At 35.9% G+C, this 20809-nt stretch overlaps 1 protein-coding gene across 1 annotated transcript in view; it reads right to left on the minus strand.

Annotated features, from left to right (window-relative positions):
• The window catches only part of SLC39A8 (solute carrier family 39 member 8), a 78195-nt gene that overhangs the window by 24468 nt on the left and 32918 nt on the right, over positions 1-20809 (minus strand). The window contains exons 3-5 of the mRNA XM_039468375.2: positions 15608-15777; positions 13103-13225; positions 12452-12616 (exon numbers count right to left, since the gene is read on the minus strand). Of these exons, the coding sequence (XP_039324309.1) occupies positions 12452-12616; positions 13103-13225; positions 15608-15777 (458 nt within the window). The remainder of the gene's footprint in view (positions 1-12451; positions 12617-13102; positions 13226-15607; positions 15778-20809) is intronic.

The following is a 20809-nucleotide window of genomic DNA, read 5'->3' on the forward strand; positions in this document are numbered from 1 at the left end:
CAAACTGCCATGGAGGCCTTGTTCTCTTGGTCTATTCCGGAAGCCTTCATAAATATAACTCTTGGCTATAAATGCTCTTACATGAAGTAATCCATCTATTTTTGAATCTTCAAAATGATCCCCATTATGCCTTCAAGAAATCCCATTGCATAAAATGCTTTCCTCCTTCCAGTTGATAAGTGCTTATAAACTTGGCATATGATTCCACAACTTTGAACGAAGTTTCCTGCTCTTTCAACAGCTGCTCAATATTGTCACTGAAATAGAAGACTTTGTGGCTTTCCATCTATACATAATGTTTGACGCTGTTTCTCTACTTAATCCACATCACCCTCACTTCTCAGGAAAATGATGGTGATATAGGGTTGTGTGGTAGACACAGAAATAATAAGATTTAGTATTTAATACATACCTACTCTTAGTCATAACTTTAAAAATATTTCATTTAATCCTCATAATAATCCTGCCTTGTAGATGTTATTGCCAGTTTGCAGATGAAGAAAGTGAGTTTTAGAAGTTGAAATAACTCGATTAGGTATCAGAGTCAGATTTAAACTCAAATCTACCTAACTCAAGTACTTTTGACAAGCAAAATTGCTCTAATTTTCATGTTACTAATTAACAACTAATGAATAATAATGCAATTCAAAAATGACACAAATTTTGTGAGAAAATTATTTTTGAAACCTAGTTTCACTCTTGTTGCCCAGACTGGAGTGCAATGGCACGATCTCAGCTCACCGCAACCTCTACCTCCTGGGTTCAAGCAATTCTCCTGCCTTAGCCTCCCAAGTAGCTGAGATTACAGGCATGCACCACCACAAGTCTCCCTAATTCTAAATGTAGAAAAATCAACCAAGTACAGATTTCCTATATTTAGCTATAATATAGAAAAAGAAAAAAGTTGCAATGAAATTCAACATGAAAATGTTTCTTAATCTAATTAAGACTATTTAAAACAAAAAGAAAACAACCTACTGAGCTGAAGCATTCCTATTAAAGTTGGAAACAAAACAAAATAGCAGCTTTCACTACCTGTACTCAACATTGTCCTATGAGCCCTTGTCAATAAAACAAGACAAGAAAAATAAGAGTTAAAACAATTAGAAAAAAACAATTAAAAAGGGCTCCTTTGCTCTTCAATGTCTATACAGAAAGTCCAAAAGAATAAACAAAACAATACTGGGAGAATTCAGCACTACTGAAGGATACAAAAATCAGTGCACTCTTACATAGCAGTAATAATCAATTAGAAAACAGTAGGAAAAAAGATGCCATTTGTGATACCTGTGAAGCTACAAAGTAATTAGGAAGAAATCTAACAGAATATTTTTAAAATATTTATAATAAATTATCAAACAAAAAAACTTAAATATCATACAAATGTAAGCTTCCCCCCAGTTAACCTCTAAGTTTAATGCAATGTCAATGAAAATCTCCAAAGTGATATTGATAAGGAAGAACAAAGACAACTTAGTGAAAAAACAAGGTGACGAGCCTTGTGTTTATAGCTTACTAAAAACTGTAATTATTAAGGCAATGTGGTAGTGAGTCAGAGTTTAAAAAGAATAGACAAGTGAAAGAGACTAAAAAGCCAAAATACAGACACATTAATACATACAAACCTAATACATGGCAGGAATAAAATGGTCTGTTCAGCAAAAGCAGCTAGGATAACTGCTTATCTCTACAGGAAAAAAACTGGATCCTCATATACAGAAATAAAATGAACTTAACATTTTTGAAAGAAAATATGGAAGGATATCTTACTTTATGTTTTTTAGTGAACATCTCTTAAATAAGACTCAGAGTAGACAGCTTGAAGAAAAGTACTGATATATTTGATTACTTTAAAATTAAGAATTTTGTAAAATAATGTATATTATAAACAAAGTAAAAAGAGAAACCATAGATTTGGAAAATATATTTGTAAATAATTTAATCAAGGAAAATTAACATCTAGAATATATGCAAAACTCCTACAAATGAGACTCTTTCTTTGACCAAATTTCAGTTAGGCTCCTTTGAGCTCTCTTCTCAACTAGACCTCCACACCTTGGACTTCTGTGTCAATTTTTGCAGTTCAGTCATAGCAAGAATCCTAACAAGTCAGTTTAGCAAGAATCCCCTCTTCCTTCATATATGATCACCCTTCATATCTGATCAAATTCCTCATTCCCTATGACTCAGGGAAAAATCAAATAATTATTTTAAAAAATTCCTCATCCCCCTACCATCCCCCAAGTGATATATAATCACCCTGGCCTGCCTTCAGCAAGAATTCTGTTAAGTCAGTTTAGTAAGAATCCCCCTACCCTTGATGTTTTCTTTTAATAATAATATTCTGTGCGTTCATCCCCTCTCTCTATGAATTGACTATAAATGCTCACCTGTCTTTGCTCTATTTAGAGTTGAGACCAATCTCTCTCCACTATTGCCAGAGGCAACCCTTACTGCAACAGTGTTGAATAAAGTCTTCCTTACTGTTTTAACAAGTGTCAGAACAGTTTTTTCTTTAATACAAATCATTAAGAGAAAAAAAAAACTCAACTAAAAATGTGCAAAACAGATAAATAGGAAACATAAAAGTAAACTGATGATCGAAACACATATGAAAAGATGCTCAACGACATTAGTAATCAGAAAGACAAATCAGAAAAAGATATCATTTCAAACGTATTAAATTGGTAATAATCTTAAGCCCAAAATTTCCAAGTATTGCTAAAGAGAAAACAGAAATTATTTTTTGCTGTTCATGAGAAGGTAAACAAACCTAATAGTCTGGAGAGCATTTTGCTGTTATTTAGCAAAATTAAATATGTACATACTCTATGATTCATTTTTATACATCTATTTATTATATAATAATGTATATATAAAATATATGATTTTATATATAATGTATATTTATATATTATAAATATTTAATGTTTCTTTAAATTTTATATAAATATATACATATATACACATATACACATATATATATACACGTATATATATAACATATATATACACACTATATACAGAGGGAAAAGTAAAACCTAAATGTCTACAGGTCATCTCCAGAACTCAAAGCTCCATAATATTGGAATTACGTTTGCATGGGCCTTAAAGCATATACCAAAGGACTAAAATTATAAATTCCACAAAAATACTGACAATTTGAATGTTTATCACACAATTAATGAGAATGTTACCTTTACATATGGATTATGGATATCAAAGCAGTCCATGACTGACACTGGTAAGCAACTGTCTGTTCTTCAAATAGAGTAAATAGTACAGATTTTGGTACCTTTAAAAGAACACTCATACCTAATCTTATTTTATTATACTAGCTGACCTAAAATTTGGCAAGGTCGACATTTTGTTTGTTTGCTTAAGACAGGGTCTCATTGTTGTCCAGGCTGGTCTTCAACTCCTGGACTTAAGTGATTCACTTGCCTTGGCCTCCCAAAAAACTGAGATTACAGGCATGAGCCACTGTGCCTGGCCCAGTGTTTTCTGGGGTTTTTTAAAATCAACTTTCTGTGTAAATATTGATGCTACCAGCCTTCCTGTGTGAGAACAAGAATGAAATATACTAGCTGGCCAAATGATTAGCTAATATAGAGTCACAACAGATAACCCTAGATCCCTCCTGACATTATGTATCAAATAAAATGCTTTTTGTAAAATTTACATAACTTAGACGTGCTTTTATCTGGAAAAGCAAGTAGTTCTTAATGAAGTGTTTTCCTTCCTTGGCAAGTTGCTCTAGCTGGTATTTCAAGGCTCTAACAGAGAATCTGTGGTGTAAAGACTGACAAATCGTCATTTGAATAGCAAATTATATTAAACTTTAAGATTTTCTTTCATGAAGATAGAGTAAATCTTCCAAATTCTCTTAATTTATCTGACAGGTCAAAGGCATTTATATTCAGAAGGTTGTAGGCTTGTGGGCACTTATATTCAGAAGGTTGTCTTTATTACTAAATGACCTATGAACTTTTAAAGTCCAGCTTTACTTTCTAGAAAATGAACTCAAATTTTAAGGTAGATAATAGAGATGAGAAAGCATGGAATTCTATATATTTTATCATCTCATTTTGTTACTCTAACCTAGAGGAAACATATACAAATAGATTCAAACACCTATATGGTTTAGTACAAGAAGCCATCTTTTAAGCAATGATCTTTACATAATTAAGCACATAGATTTGGAAGTTACTCCCAAAGGTACAAAAGATGAAGTGATAGGACTTGATAAGATGACTATGATAAAAACTACGAAAATATAAAAGGGTAAACGGAAGAGGGAGGGAGATGTATATTTATCACAGGTGTACAATGTATCACACACAATGCTGCATAGTTGACCCATACAAAGTATTTCATTTTCACAAAAGTTCAGTTAATTAAGAATCTTTGCTCCTCATTTAACAGATGAGTGAAGGCTCAAAGGTGTTAATTAATTTTTCCCAAGTCAAACAACATATTTTAATGCCAAGATTCAAACAATGTTCTGTGTAATTCCAAAGCCTGTGCGTTTCTTCCTCATGCAACTGCCCTGCAAGAAAAGGCGATTCAGAGGAAGCACCAGGAAAGTGCTACAGCAGCTAAAATGGCAATGGAGCAGGAAGATATCATGTAACCAAGATCACCTCGTAAGCAATTTCAACAGGGAGGGAAAGGGCTCCAGTGAAAAATCTGCCCTTATATTTCTAGCATTTAGTCCATAACAGGTATCACATATATGTTAAACTATAGGAATGTCTCAAGAAGAAAGAGTGAATGAGGATTAGGAACATAACTGGTGGCCCACACCTGTAGTTCTAGTTACTCTGTAGGCTAAGTAGGAGCACTGAGCCCAGGAGTCTGAGGTTACAGTGACCCTGTCTCCTCTAATTTTAAAAAGAGGAACATTGCATGCTGCCTAGAAAAAAACACTTACCTGATTCTGCAAAGAAACCTCAAAGAAGAAGTAATAAGTTTAGAAATTGTACATGATGAAGCATGTGAGGAGATGGTGAGGAAGAGGAGGCGCACATACAGGCTGGTTAACAAATGGAAACAAGAGGCAGCACAGTGTAAGTGAACAGTTAACCACACACCAGGAAATGGGACTCCTGCACTTCAGTCCTAACGTGGTACCTGGCTGACCATGGGTAAGTTCCTTCACTTCTCTGTTCATCAGTTTCCAAATCTGTAAGATGGACACAATAATTGTACTTGCCTCATAGGGTTGTTAATATGAGCATTAAATGAGTTAATATATATAAAGCACTCAAGAACATATCTAACATATATAGTCTTATTCAGAATTAGCCAGTCTTTAGAAAAGCTGGACAGTTGTGGGGAAGAAGGTTTGGGGAAACTTGGGGAGCAGCAGAGTGAGAAAAAAAAAGAATACCTTGAGGTAGAAAAGATGGAGCATGTTTGTAGACATGGGAAAAGGAGAGATTCATGAAAACAGGCCAGTGTGGTGGCTCACACCTGTACTCCCAATACTTTGGGAGGCTGAAGCGGGAGGATCACTTGAGACCAGGAGTTCAAGATCAGCCTGGGCAACGTAGCAAGACCTCCTTTCTACCAATTTTATTTTTAATTGACCAGGCATGGTGGCATGCGCCTGTAGTCTCAGCTACTTGGGAGGCTGAGGTGGGAGGAAGCCTTGAGGCTAAGAAGTTTGAGACTACAGTGAGCTATGATTAGGCTCTGCATGCCCAGGTGCCTGAGTGACAGAGTGAGACCCTGTCTCTAAATAAAACAACAAAACAAAACAAAACTGGAAGAGGCCATGGGAAAGATAAGACTATTTAGAGGAACTGGCCTTAAAAAGAAGAAAGACATCAGTTCTGGCACAAAGGAGAGAGTGGAGAGGAGATGAGGACCCAAAGCAGTTTTTAAGAAGTAATAGACGCGGTAAGACAGTGAAGTTCACAGATTCCAAATAATCATCTCAGTCTTCTTGTTAAAGTAAGAAGAATGAGAAATGAGAATTTTGAAGAGTAAAAAAATAAAACTTTTTAAAAGTTTTTCATGAATAAAAGTATATTTCTATATCAATGAAACCACAGGCTAAATTCAGGGTGGAATCAGATACCAATTTTCATGACCTTAGCAACACATAGAGTAAAGCCAGATAAAATGACCTGTCCAGAGCAGGGATGCCCTGAGATAGACCCAGTAAGAGGGAAATTCCACTAACAGCAAAGACAACCCAGAATTCTCCTCATGATTGCCTCTAGTTACAGTTTTTATATAAGTATCAGTGAAGCAAGATCAATGGGAATCATTACTTAAGTTGTTTTATTATTTGCATAGTTTTTTATTTTAATTAATTGTCATTATAGAGGAAATTAACAAATTCCTGTTTTGAAATCTTGTGATGTTCAAGAACTATATGATTTAAAATAGTAAATGGGCTTTTAGTGAAATATGGTGGACCAGATATACATATTTAACTCTAGTCCCTCCTGAAATGCTCTCCTGAACTATTTCCTGATAAAGGAATAAAGAAGACATAAAGCTGCAAGGACAGGAAGAATGAGAGACAATAGGACAGCACTTAGATTTGTATTTTGGAAGATGGAAAGAGGAAGACAAGTTCTAACTGACTTCACAGAGGAAGAAAGTCAACAAGAAGCAAAGGACCCAGAAAAGTTCAGGGATTAGAGGCACCAAGTACTTCTGAAGGCAGAGAACGAGTGGAACTAAAACTAAGAGAAGTGGCTGCAAGTTTATTTAGAGAACAAGTAGAATCTTGTCCTTCCTCCCAAGCCAATGTGGCAAGGCAGCCACCCCAAATGATGACTGGAGATCTACCCCTGGGGAAAGGGAACCAGACAGACCCTTGATTCGAGGACACAAAGCAAACTAAAGGCTGTCGTGAAGTACAGTACTAAAGAAAGGGGTGTAACATCAAATATTGTTAGTGCCCCAGTCCCCGCCTCCTCCCACTTCACTTTCCAAGTGACAGCCAGTAGCATACTCTACCCTTCTTCCCATTGCCAGGCAAGAATGAGAAAAACCCACCACCCAAAAGACTGTGGACAAGCTCCATACATATGTGTATACACAGAGCTTCCAGACAGGTTTTTTTTGTTTGTTTGTTTGTTTGTTTGTTTGTTTTGTTTTTGTTTTTTTTTTTTGTATTTCATACTTTAAAAAAAGAGAATGCTTCATTTTTTCTGTGTAATAGAAAAACGTGTAATATTTCAGTTATGCTATGGAAGGGTGGAAAGTTTGGAATCCGTGAACTGTGCTGTCTCACCTCATCTGTTGCTTCTTGAAAACTGCTCTGGGTCCTCACTCCTCTCCACTGTCCCTTTTGTGCCAGTACTTAGAATAGTACCAAGTATATGTCAAGTACTGGAAAAATACTTGTTGAGTGAATTATGTGTATTTAAACTCTCGTGGAGCCCCAACCACCTCAAAAATGTTATCATTCTATTAGAGTGTCACTTCGTATCAGTCATCCACAAAGGAAATCTCCCTAACATCACCACACTTTACAGCTAAATTCTATTTCATTACACCTCAACTTTACACATAAAATTCACAATAGTCAACTTCTAAAAATCACTTTATATTTAATAGTATCTATTCTTAAACGAAAGCACAGGAAACGTCACGAAATGAGAGACTGATGACAGACTGCTGGAGGAACGAGCTCCAGGGGCCCCCTAGTGGCCTTGAAGAAATAACACCCTCCCCAAAATACCAAACATTCCTCATCAATCAACATCCAACGCCAAGGCTTGTGTCTTGGCAGAGGGGCCCCACCCGGCTGCGTAGATACTGAAAAGACTCCACCACTCGACTACACAGGAAAGTCAAAGAGAAAAAAACAAACCATGTCACAAGGTGACAGGTGGCACATTGCCTAGCAACAATAACTGAATAACTGGGGAAGTAGCATCTTGTGCAGCCCCTCCTTTTTCCTACGTCTTCCTTGTTACCCCTCTATGACTCTCACTTTTCCCCAAAAAGCATGCATGTGCACACACACATGCCACATGGACTGCTGTGTCTCATTCATTGGGCCTGGGGAAAAGGTATTAGGAAACTCTCAAATCATTTTGTCTAAATATTTAAAAGTTATCATCAAGTTAACTGTAAAACAAAATATCTTCTATTATTTTGCTGTGATAAATATGCTTCTATGAAAACAAAATAAAAACAGATGTGTAAAGCTATGATTTTTATATGACTAAACACAGATAAAACACCAGAGACTTCTAAATTTAAATATTATTGCTTAGCTGAGTATTTTGTGATGAGCCAGAACTGCTTGGATGAATAATAAAGACAGTCCTTAGTCATACAGTTTAAGTATTCTATAGCATTCCTTTGTTCCTTCTGTATTTCAGCAAGATCAAAAATTATGTTTTTATAATCTAGATTTTCACATGATTTGAATTCTATTGATAGTAATCCAGATTAGACTACCTTTCTTAACTCACTATAACTTTTAGATAGTTTCTCATTATTTTCAATTTGGAAAATCTTTACTCTGTTGAAGAAGTAACAACTGAGATTGTCAATAAAATTCTTAAATCCATAATTGTAACTCAAATTGAACCCTGAATTATATTATCATACTCAATCCTTTTAATGGGGTCACCTCAGTTAAATTATTTTTATAATATAAAATATCATAAAGTATTTTAATTTTATTATTTAAATCACTATCACTTACATTGTAATACCTACTCTCTTAAAACAATAACCAGACCTACTTATTTCTTAAATTTCATTTCTTTTGATTTTTTTGTGCAATGTAAACAAAACTGAAAATAGCAGTCTGTTGCTCAATTTGTTTAAATGTCTGTTTATTTGAGACTATACCTTCAACCAGGATGATAAGAAAATAGTCCCCATAAAAAATTAGCACAAAAACTATTACCTCGAGGCCTGGTACATGACTGTCACCATGGCATGCACCTTCTCTTCTTCCTTCAGCTGCCTTTTTATTCCTGGAAGTGTATTTCCAGAATCTTAGCTCCATTTTTCCCTCTCTCTGGATCAGTAGTTTACTTAGGTTTACAATTCCATGGTTGTTTTCATTCATCAACACTGGAGAGCCTCTCCAGTGTTGATGTGGGTAAGTCCACACTACATTTAGCTTCCAAGTTTCTTGTGTGTGACCTGTTTGATTATTCTCAAAATCTCCAGCACATTTTCTTCCCTGATACTTGCATGACTGGTTGTTTCTCATTATACAATTCTCTGCTGACATCTTGAGACACCTTTTCTGATCAGTCAGTCAAAAGAAGCCCCCACACATCACTCTCACATCACCACAATTTGGTTGCATCAAAGTAGTTATTACTATATGATATTTTTTGTTTTTCTTGTTTCTATATTGTCGGTTTCCACTGAATAAATTGTAAACTCTTCGAGAACTTGCTTCTGAATTTCCAGTGCTTAGGATGATGAACAGGAACTCAGTAAATGTTTATTGAGTAAATGAATGAGGCTGGGAGCAGTGGCTTATGCCTGTAATCCCAGCACTGTGGGAGGCTGAGGCAGGCAGATCACGAGGTCAAGAGATCAAGACTTTCCTGGCCAACATGGTAAAACCCTGTCTCTACTAAAAATACAAAAATTAGCTGAGCGTGTTGGCGCACACCTGTAGTCTCAGCTACTTGGGAGGCTGAGGCAGGAGAATCGCTTGAACCCCAGAGGCAGCGGTTGAAGTAAGCCGAGTTCATGCCACTGCACTCCAGCCTGGGTGACAGAGCAAGACTCTGTCTCAAAAAAAAAAAAAATGAAAGCACCACTGTCATAAGTGGAGTAAAAATCGCCTTCTGATTATATTTCTAAATTACGTAAAACAGGATCATGTCAAGGGCCTCATCTTTGTCATGGTGCTTAGATTTGCTGCAAACATGTCTTCTGGCCATAGCTCATCCTAAATCAGGAGCCTTAAAGCTTTAACTAAAATATAACTTTTGAGAAGTTAAACGTCTTTGTTAATTAATGTTCTAAAAAAGAATTTAGCCACTTATAAAAGCTAAAGTCTTTGACAGCCATCCTCCTGTCTAAATATAAATATTCCTATCAGCTCATATTCTGATACTCAAGGCACATTTAGCAGCTAGTTTATCCTAGTGGGTTCATCAGAAGGAACTTTACTGAAAACAGGAGAGGTCACACTGAGTTTCTAGTATGGTCAAAGAAGTTATCAGCCCTTTAAATATTTTAAATCCCAAACTGTATCTCTTCCGTGCTTTGTGTTACAGGATTTGGGGATCCCAAGGGAGAACCTGCTTAAGGTTGGATCAGATTCAAAGCTCCTTCTCTGTAGAAGTGTAGCCCTGCCAAAAGTTATCTTGTTAACTCTGGAAAGATACAGGAAAATCTTCCATCAGAGCAAGAATTCAAGTTAGGCTCCAAATTTCATGGCAGATCATCCCTCTGCCACCTGGTATCTAAAGAATTATTAATCAGTGCTTAAATTAGTAATATAGTGACTGGCACCTCTTGAATGACTTGTAAGAGCAACCACCATCTCACTATAATTCAGTATGCTTGCATAAGGCAACTAGAATTTAGATACATGGTAAAAGGAAGAGTTTTAACTACCATTCTTTAGGCTCTCTCTGCTGTGCCTTGCTAAATTATATATCCTCAGAAAGCAATATCCTTGGGCCAAATTATCTTTCCCCACTATGCAAATAAATACTTAAGAGTTGATATTGTCATCTTGCTTATAGTAGAGTAGTAACATAAGGCAGGCAGTCCAGCAAAGTATATAAGAACACAGGCTTCGGTATAAGGCAGCCTTGGTACTAATCCAAGCTTTGCCATTAGGAACTGTGCATGCTTGGGTTTGCTATTTAACCTCTCTAAGCCAGACTCTCCTAATTATAATAGCACTTGCCCGCTAGGTTATTAGGAAGATCAAATGAAGTAATTCATCTAACATTCTAGGCGTAGTCCTTGAGCATTTAATAAATGTTAGCTGTAATTATTATTATAAGAAATTACATATTTGAACATTTCCAGTTTCTTTGCAAACTCTTGGATGAAGGCATCATTCATGACGTAGCAAAAAATAATTTCCTCTTAGCTTAGTGCTAACACAGAACTGCCTCTTAAAATACCCTTGAGATTTTCCTTAATCAGGTAGAGAGAAGCATATGACCAATCATGTTTTCTTTCCAGAAGGAAACTCAGGTCATTTGCCACAATAATCTATTCCAGATTGCTCTTTTTTTTTTTTTTTTTTTTTTTGCTTTTTTTCCCCTTAGCTGACTTTCCTTTTCGTTTTGTTTTTAACTGTTCACTTTTATATCATGTTTAACTATACAGCTTGTGGATCTGCCATTCACTAGCTGAGTAAACCTGGAGGGGTTATTTAACATCTAAAGTTCCACTTTCATCATCTGTCAAATGAGAACTGCTGTGGACATCAGTGTTACTATCTTCTCAGCATCCCTTTTTGATATCCACTCCTCTACTCCATCCGCATTCTCTTGATACCATACAAGGAGCCCAACTGTCGCAGCACTTAAATTCGTCTAGAAGTGATCATCTAATTCAAACTGGACCAGGAAGATACTTGCCAGGGATTTTGGACTTAGGACGGAATGAGTCAGGTCAATTTCCTCCTAGTAGCTGAAATAATAAGAGAAATCTCAGGAATTGCTAGTGGCTATGTATCCCACTTATGGAAAAGAGAGCCTACAGTGAAAGAAAAGAATGATACTAAGAGGCAGGAAAGAGAAGGAGGGAGGGTCCTAGTGGTTCTCATGGTTCTAGGTTCGTGTTCTTCCTGTAGGTTGGCTGTTCCATTCGTCATCTAGTATCTTTCCAGTAAGTTCTTCTTTGCGTATATATAATTTGGTTTGATTTCTATCACTTGAAACCAATATAGTTCTAATACATAAGAAATAATCCCTACATGAGTAGTTGTTACAGAAAGTAAATGAGATCAAATAATTAGGAGCTAAGCATATTATCTGGCATGTGTTACTTGCTCAAGAAATTGTGCCTATTAATATTATTTAGCAGATGTGAACATAAATGTAAATTCTAAGTCAGACAATTAATAAAAGCAATTTTAATAGTTTCTAAATCTTCTTTCTTCTTGCAGTTTCAAAATCAAAGGATTATTTGATTTTGGATCTTGAAAGAACTGTAAAATAAATGCTCTGAATTAATTTTGCTATGCAATATTATATAAATGCAATTGAGAGACTCTCATATAGTAAATAATCTTAGAGAATAATGAAGCCCAAACAAGTCATCCACAATTTCCTTCTTAAGTCACTTGTTTAGAGTAAACATAGAGAGGGAAGGTGGAAAAACAATGCAGACTTACATTCTAGTTACCCCACATATTTAGGAATAAGTCTTACATATATAAATGTACAAAATACTGACTTACCCGTATACACAGTCATGTTTACACAGTATAAAGAATTCTGTATAATAAAGGAAAAATTGATTCAACATATACCTGTAGAGATACCACACTGACATTATCAAAATGGATATGTCCATTAGCTTCTGTGACAGCAGGATTTGCATAGCACGTTACACCGTTGATGGCAGGTAATGCTTTAGGCTGATGTGTTTTTTCTTGAGGACCAAAGCTATCATTCCCAAAGTGGGTATGACCATTCTATATGGGAATAAAAACCAAAGAAATTATAAGAAGAAAAAAGATGATTCATACAGACAGGAAAATAGAGTTTACTGCTTTTTATTCATAAGAGAAAAATTGTATGTCTATTCTATATGTAAAGAAATATTTCAGATGTATAAAATTTCTTTTTTAAATGTATTTTCATATATTAGATTCTGTTGTTAATTGTCTGTTCATGTTAGAACACATATATATTCTTATTTTGATGAATATGAACAGAATATGAACTATGCACATCTGTTCAATATTAAATTGCTGGTACTTGCTAGAAATCTTACAATACAAATCAGGCATTTATCTGATACTTGTCAATATAACGACTCTTTTCATTCTTCTCAAAGTCACAAGCCTAATAACTGGACCGTTCTCATAATTCCAAGAATAAAATTCCTGTCTTTATTTACCTACATAAAGTAGCTTTAGGTGGAAAAATATCAGATGTTTTAAATAAAGTCCATTTACCTGACCATATGTCTTTAATAACATCTTAAGCACTCTTTCAAAAAAGAAAAGTAGGTAAAATCCACCAAACACAGCAACTGCCTTCTCAACATAATTGTCGACTTTGGGATTAAATCCAAATGCCTAAGGGAGAAAAAAGGGCAATCAGGTAAAACCAAGAAATTTAACTTGATTTTTGGAAAATAATACCAGTATACAGTTTTCACCAAGGTTCTAAGTCTCTTTTCACGTCCAAGTAATATTGGAACCCTACCTGCCAAAAATCACAAAACAAAAACTTTGAAATTTGAACAACAAAACTGTATGAGATAACACAAAAATCTTACAACCAGAAGTCTCATTAAAGCCAACAGAGGATCTTACAGTTTGCCAGCTATAACACCTATGGCAATATTTGCCTTGAAGGAGCAAACTTTAAGCAGTAAAGCAGCAGCACTAATTCCCTTCTTTAGAAGATAATATTAGGTCTAGATAATTAAGATAAATGAGATACTGCCTACCAACTTTCTCTAAAAGTAATATATTTGTCCATGATATCCAGAGTCAAACTTTTAAAACAAATATGGCAGGCCATTTAGATTACTGTTTTCCCAAGAGAATCCTCTTATACCTACAGAAATACGATAAATCCTAAAAAGATAAATAAATCAAGGGCTAGGCCCAAGAATAAAAGCAAAAAGATTTAAAATTGCCTCCAATCAATCTCTCTCTCTCTCTCTCTCTCTCTCTCTCTCTCAATCTCTCTCTCACACACACACACACACACACACACACACCCCACAGCAATAAGAATGGAATAATAATCCTTTGTTTAAAGGACAAAGAGCTGGAGTTACAGTTTGAAGTTATAAAGAGTGAAAGTGTTCCTAACAGACAATACAAATAAACTTCAAATAAATAGAATCAGAGGAGAGAGTAATGTGTGAAAAGCCACAACTTTATACCATTCCACACATTGAAAATCTCCCCTCTGAAACAGAATAGAGGATGTCTGAGTTCTTGTCCTATGTTTGCCTCTGGGGAGACTTCATGGCCGCATCTTCATTTGAGTGACTTCTTTGTGTCTGTTTATACAATGCAAAAATGGAAAGAAAAAAAAAAAAAAAAAAACCTGTTCCATTTACCTAATATTGAGGTTATGAAAATAAAATGAAATAAGAAAAGGAAAACCATTTTGCCACAAAAACTCTCTATGGAAATTTGAGATATTATTACAAAGACAGATTCTTTATATTGTGACATTTCAATAAAATAGAAAACCTTAACATCAAAATGTAGTCTCTAGTCCATATACAGTATTAGTTTAATTTAATTTGATGCATAAAGCAGAAGAGATAATACATATACATATATCATATTAAATATATTATGTGTATAATACTCTTTTGAATCAGAAAATCTGTATTATCATCATACCCTTGTTGCTAGCTGATTATAAGGCTATAATCAAATTATTTAGTCTCCCTGGATTTTAATATTTTTCATCTCTATAACTGAGGTTTTGAAAGAGATATTATCTTAGGTCCTAGATCAAATCATGATAATAAATCTGTAACTCTAAAAAGCTATATCCCCACTTTCAAATATAGCTTGAAAACTAAAGGAAACTTTAGTTATAATTTTCTAAAAATTATGATGAGGGTGGTACCCCCTGAAATACTATTAATATTTTCTCTCTGTATGGAGTTTTTCTCTCCCTCTTTGTGTGTGCACTGTGAGTGGCAGATATAGTCCATGTATGCATATATTTCCCTAGTTTCCCTTTGTAGGTCCCTTTTATGAAAGTCTCTTTCTCTCTTCCTTCCTCTTCAACATTGCCTCTCTTTTCCTTTAATTTATTTGCTTTCCTCCATTTCCCTTCCTTATATGAGCGCAACACAGATTTGAAATAAAGCATACATACTATTTGTTGATTAATTGAATAGTGTACACTTTAGTCAAGATCAGATCAATAACACATTTTATCAAAGCAAAAAATAAGTTGCTGTTTATTTGTCCTCAATTGATATTTTTCCACAGTTGAAAAAAATAAAAAGCTTTGTCAGCCATGCTCTCATTTATTCTCTAGTCATTTATAGCTGTAGTAAATATATCAGGGAATTTAGTGGTATATCTTAAATTATAAATTTACATTTGACATTTGCAGTACATTTGACATTGCACACTCTTTAGAAAAATAAATAAATAATGAAACCATGTGTGGAAAAATTAAATTTGCCAAGTGCAACGCAGAATAAAGTTTTAAGGCCTTCTGAGGTGTCCCAGAGCTGTCTGAGCACGTCCTAGTGGCTGGCCTTCTAGAATATTAATTTGGTTTCTGACACTGATATCCATTGCAGCTTGGGACAAGCCCTTACAATTGCTGTGATTCAGCTTTCTTTTATCCAAGACACTATAAACCAGAGCATAAAACGCTGTAAGAATTATGGAGGCTAAAAACATACAAAGTGCTAAAATGTTCAAAAGAAACAATTATTCACAGAATCAAATAGCCAAAATCCTTACCTCTGGAATAAGTTGGAAAATTGCATTTGAAAAAAGAGTCCCAATAGCCAGCCCCACAAAAAAGGTCAAGATCTTTGGGAAATAAGATTTCTTTAACAGTGGAGTCAAAATCAATCCGAGGAGAGATGCCAGATTAATAATTGTCACTGACAGGAATCCATATCCCCAAACTGTGGGTCAGAGGAAAAAGAGAACAGAAATGCATCAGAGCAAGGAAGCAAATGAAGTTTTCCTGTACATTAAGCTTAAAAGTGTCTTTAAAAGTTTAAAACACTTACCTTCTTTAAAAGAACAAAATCTACTCAATGAAAAGTATATAGAAAACTGAGAATAAACATATGGCATAGTAAGCATTAATAGTAATACAGTTTATGTTTTAATCAGCTCTAAATCATCATTATGGGATTAATGAGTTTTACAGTTTGCAGGGAACTTGGAGAACAGCTAGAACAGTGACAATCTAAGGTCCATAGGCTCCAACCCACCTAGTTTCATCTATGGCTCAAGGAATACATTAAAACACCATTTTGGAAAAAGCAGAGGCAGTGTGAGCTTCAGGGCAAAGGTATGAGATGACAGATGGAGGGCAAGGATGGAGATGGGTCAGAAGGGGTTAGCTTCAAGGCGACCATAGCTGCTAACACTGAATTTATCAAAATCGTTTGCCTGCAGACTCCTGAGGACAGCACCTCCTTGGAGAAGGTGGCACGGGCAGCACTTCGGCTCCCCAGCTGGGGCCTCCTGAGAACTAAAGTCAGCCTAATGCAATAAGTACTCAGGAAGTGAGCACACAAGGGCAGGAGGGAGTGGCTGTATTACATAACTCACCCCGCCAGACACAGATTAGGCAAAAATGTTCTCTACAGAAAAGATGCTGGTGACAGAAGGTTGTGCATCTTTCATCTCTCGAGACCCAGGGCCTAGCACCCAATAGGTACAAACTAAGTGTTGCTTAGAATGAAATGAATGAATACTATCCTAAGCTCTACATCTAATGGTCTCTGTGACCTATTGCGTTTGGGCCTCAATTTCCCTCTCTCTATCCTAGAGGGGCTGGTTTAAGTACAAAATGGGAACACAAATAAAACATATCTAAGACCATCACCTACACGTGGGTGCAGGCTGAGATACAACCTGGCCCCAGGGCTGTGCAACATGAGGCTTTGCCTCTGGCCCCACACACTGTACACAAAGTACAATGTGACAGAAGAGAAAGCTGCCTCTGCATAACCACTGCTTTAAAATACCCACAAAGCATGTTGAAATGGGGGGCCACTTTTCTCCATGGCACTGTCAGTGGAGTACATAGTAACACCTATAGCTCAAGGAGCATTTGCCATGTGCCAGGCTCTGTGCTAAGTGATCAACATGTGTCAACCCGTTTGATCCTCACAAAACCATGTAAGAGAAATATTGCTATGACCATCATACAGCTGGGGAAACCAAAGCATATGGAGTTCAAGTAAGCTGCCCGAGTCACATGGAGAGAAAGCTGGATTTTGAACCTGGACAGTCTGGCTCCCAAGCCCACATTTTTTTTTTTTTTTTGCAATATCCTTTATTATTCCTGTAGAGGTAATCTCATTTTTTAAAAGTCCTAAGGACTCAACAAAATTAAAAATATTACCCTGAATTAGACATAGTTTATTAACATAAGACTGTTAGCTATAATTACTGTTAGCCTAGAATTTATATGTACAAATCAAAGTTAGTAAATGTTCATTTGGCCTAGATGATGTGGACCAAACCACCGTTCCTGCCAACACACACACATACACACCTGCAAACACACACACAGAGTGATACAAAGTCGCCTATGCTAAGCATCAAATGAAAAGGTCAGATTGTAAATGATACTATGTAACCCCAAGAATCACTACAGCACTGACCATGATGACTGCATCTTCTCTAGAAATTTTCTTTTCAGTTTCAGGTCCCGACCCATGCCCTACAACTTCATCTAACAGCCCACTTTATTCTCATTTATTACCTTACCACCTAAAACAATACTACTAGTCCCTGTAGGCATTCCACTTGGAGACAGTTCTCAATTCCACACCTTTTTTCATGGTATAGCCACATGGAATTTCCCTTAAACAAACATACTTTAATCACTAGCCTACATGCATTCATTCATTCAACAAATATTTATAATCTCATTGGGCAGACAAGATATATACATGTTGAAAACTAAAATTAAAAGGCAAAGGAATTGTTAAGTTCCAAATAGAAGCAAAGCCACATGCACAAGTTAAACTCATCAGCTTCCTTACACACACCTGCTCCATTATCCTTGCTCACTACCTACATAAGTAACAGGAACAGTAGGATCACTTTCAGTTTCTCACTTTCCACTAATTAATTCCACAAACAATTGGTGATCAGACCCTACCAATTCTATTTCAGGTATCTCCACCTCCAGCTTCACCATCCTCCTTACCAATACCTTGAAGTCAGATCCTCTTATATAAGTTGACAGTTAGCGATCTGGTGTCCTTTCTACTAGTTGACATGGCCTCCAGATTTACACTAAATCACGAAAGTGATCATCTCACATCCCCATGTGAAACAACTCCTTATTAATGCCCCTCCTACAACCTCTCAAGGGTTATTTACCCCCTTCTCAACATGGCCTTCACCCAAACACCATGTTTTCCCAACAAAGCTTTACCTTTACACTGTGGTTCTCTGAATGAAAACACCTTCCTGTCTTCCTTAAGAAATTCAGACATGGCTTTCAAAGCCAACTAACTCAAAGATCTTCTCTATGAAGCTCCAGGCAGTACTCCAGGGCTGGTCAGGATTCCCATCACTCTGTGTTTGAAACTAATTGGTTCACTTACCACTTCTTGTGTGCTACAGTAATTTTATCATTGATATATTTGTCTACATCATATAAACTGTGAGATTCTCAATGAGAAGGGCTATGTTTTATTCATCCTTAGTGCCTAGAAAATTGTCCAGGAAAAAATATACATTCCTTACTGAATGAATAAATTCTCTATTTCAAGGTGCAGCCCAGAACTCTGTCAAAAGAAATACCAATCCATCCACTTATCCAACTTTCTTTCTTTGCCCTTGCACATTTATTAGCACAACTTGGGGGATGGTGAGAGTGTAATTCATCACATTCTAGGCACACAGCATAGCTTCCCCTTCTTGTATTGTTAAAACATTATTCAGAAAAAAATGTCTGGAGTTTCCACTCAGCTGAAGCACTTTCCACTCAACTGAAGCACCAAAGAATAAATTGGTATAAATCTATTCCTTGGACCTCTCTATATACACATGGGACTTTCTCAAATTATATGTTTCAGAGAGAGACCAGTCTCCTCATAAGTGAACCCTGAAAGACTTTAATAGATTTTAAGGAAGTATAGTTTTGATAGTTTAAATGTATTGAATTCCTACTATGTGTTAATATAAGAATTTTACCTATTTTAACTCATTTATTCTCACAATAACCCTATGGGATAGATACTATTATTATTCCCATTTTACTTGTGAGGAAATATAGTTCTACTATTATGATTCTCATTTTGTAGATCTATGTACAGCCCAGGCTTCCATATCTGCCTGGCCACATTCTGAGAAACTGTATAGAATGGTGTTTAACAATGTGAACTCTGGAGCCAGAGGATTTGTGTTCAAATCCCAGCTCTTCCCCTCATTGGCATCATAGGCTGGTTTCTTGACTTCTCTGTGTTTCCATTTTCTCATATGTAAAATGCAGATTAAAATAGCTCTGGCCAGGTGGGGTGGCTCACGCCTGTAATCCCAGCACTTTGGGAGGCCAGGGTGGGTGGATCACAAGGTCAGGAATTTCAGACCAGCCTGGCCAACATGGTGAAACCTCATCTCTACTAAAAATACAAAAAATTAGCTGGGCGTTGTGGCACACACTTTTAGTCCCAGCTACTTGGGAGGCTGAGGCAGGCGATCTGCTTGAACCTGGGAGGCAGAGGTTGCAGTGAACTGAGATCACACCACTGCACTCTAGCCTGGAAACAAAGTGAGACTCCATTTCAAAAAAATAAAAAATAAATAAAATTAAATTTAAAACAGCTCCTATTTCATAGAGGTTTTATAAGAATAAAATAAAACCAATTAATGCTGTCCCTGGAATGCAGTAACCCTTAACTAAATGTTGATTAGTATTATTATGTCTAAAAAAATTAGTAAGTAGACCATGATATAAATGTTAATTCATTTAATTCACTGTTATTCAGTAACAAGAATAATAAACTAAGAATCAGGAGCTCTCATCTCACCTTAGGTACCACACCTACAAGAAGCCAATTAACCTCTGTGGAGTTTAGACTTACATCACTTGTTGTACTACACAGTTGGACAATAAGATCTTCAAGGATGCTTCAAGTAATAGTCTTTATTTTATCTGCTATTTGAATTAAAGACTATTTTGTAACTTCATCAAAAAGTGAGGCAATTTCAACCATTAAATTAGTACTAAAATGCAATTAATTTCTCTCCTAAGGAATTTAACTTATCAGTTTACTGTACTGATCAATATCATTTTATAAAGCACAGGAAATAAATTTCAAAAATAAAACTCTCTGAGAAATGATATTATTTTATCTGCCCACTGAAAGGTCAACATAAACGCACTCATCAAATTCTTATATTGTGACCCTTTAAGATTGCTTTTACTTTGATTTTTTATTTCTTCAGACGAGCTAAGACTTGACTCTTCATTAAGCGAAAGGTTATATGAAAAATCCAGTACATTTAATTATTTTAAAAAGCGTCTCTTAGTGAGAAAACAACAGGATTACACAGGGGCCAGAGAATGTGGTGAACCTATGAACACGTGTATAAGAACAAAGACAGTCATCTTCCTCTGTGCCAGTCATTGTTTGAGGCACTTACGTATATTAACTCATTTGACACTTCCCACAATTCTATAAAGGTACCAGTATGAAATCCACTTAGAGATGAAGTAACTGACCCAAAGAGATATTAAATAATCATATGCCTGCACTAAAATAAAACAATCAAGACATCACATCAAAAAAGCAATAGATTGCCAAGTTAAACATCTTAGATGGGTGAGTAGTAACAAGTACTCTACTCGTTTCCCTAATTCCCCCAGAAACATTTCCATATCTTCTCCTACCCTAGCCCACTCCACTCCAGCCTCATTTCAATTCCTAAGACAATATGCACCCTAAGAGGCATTTATCT

The sequence above is a fragment of the Saimiri boliviensis genome, chromosome 3 (assembly GCF_048565385.1).
Source record: "Saimiri boliviensis isolate mSaiBol1 chromosome 3, mSaiBol1.pri, whole genome shotgun sequence".
NCBI classification, from domain to species: Eukaryota; Metazoa; Chordata; class Mammalia; order Primates; family Cebidae; genus Saimiri; species Saimiri boliviensis.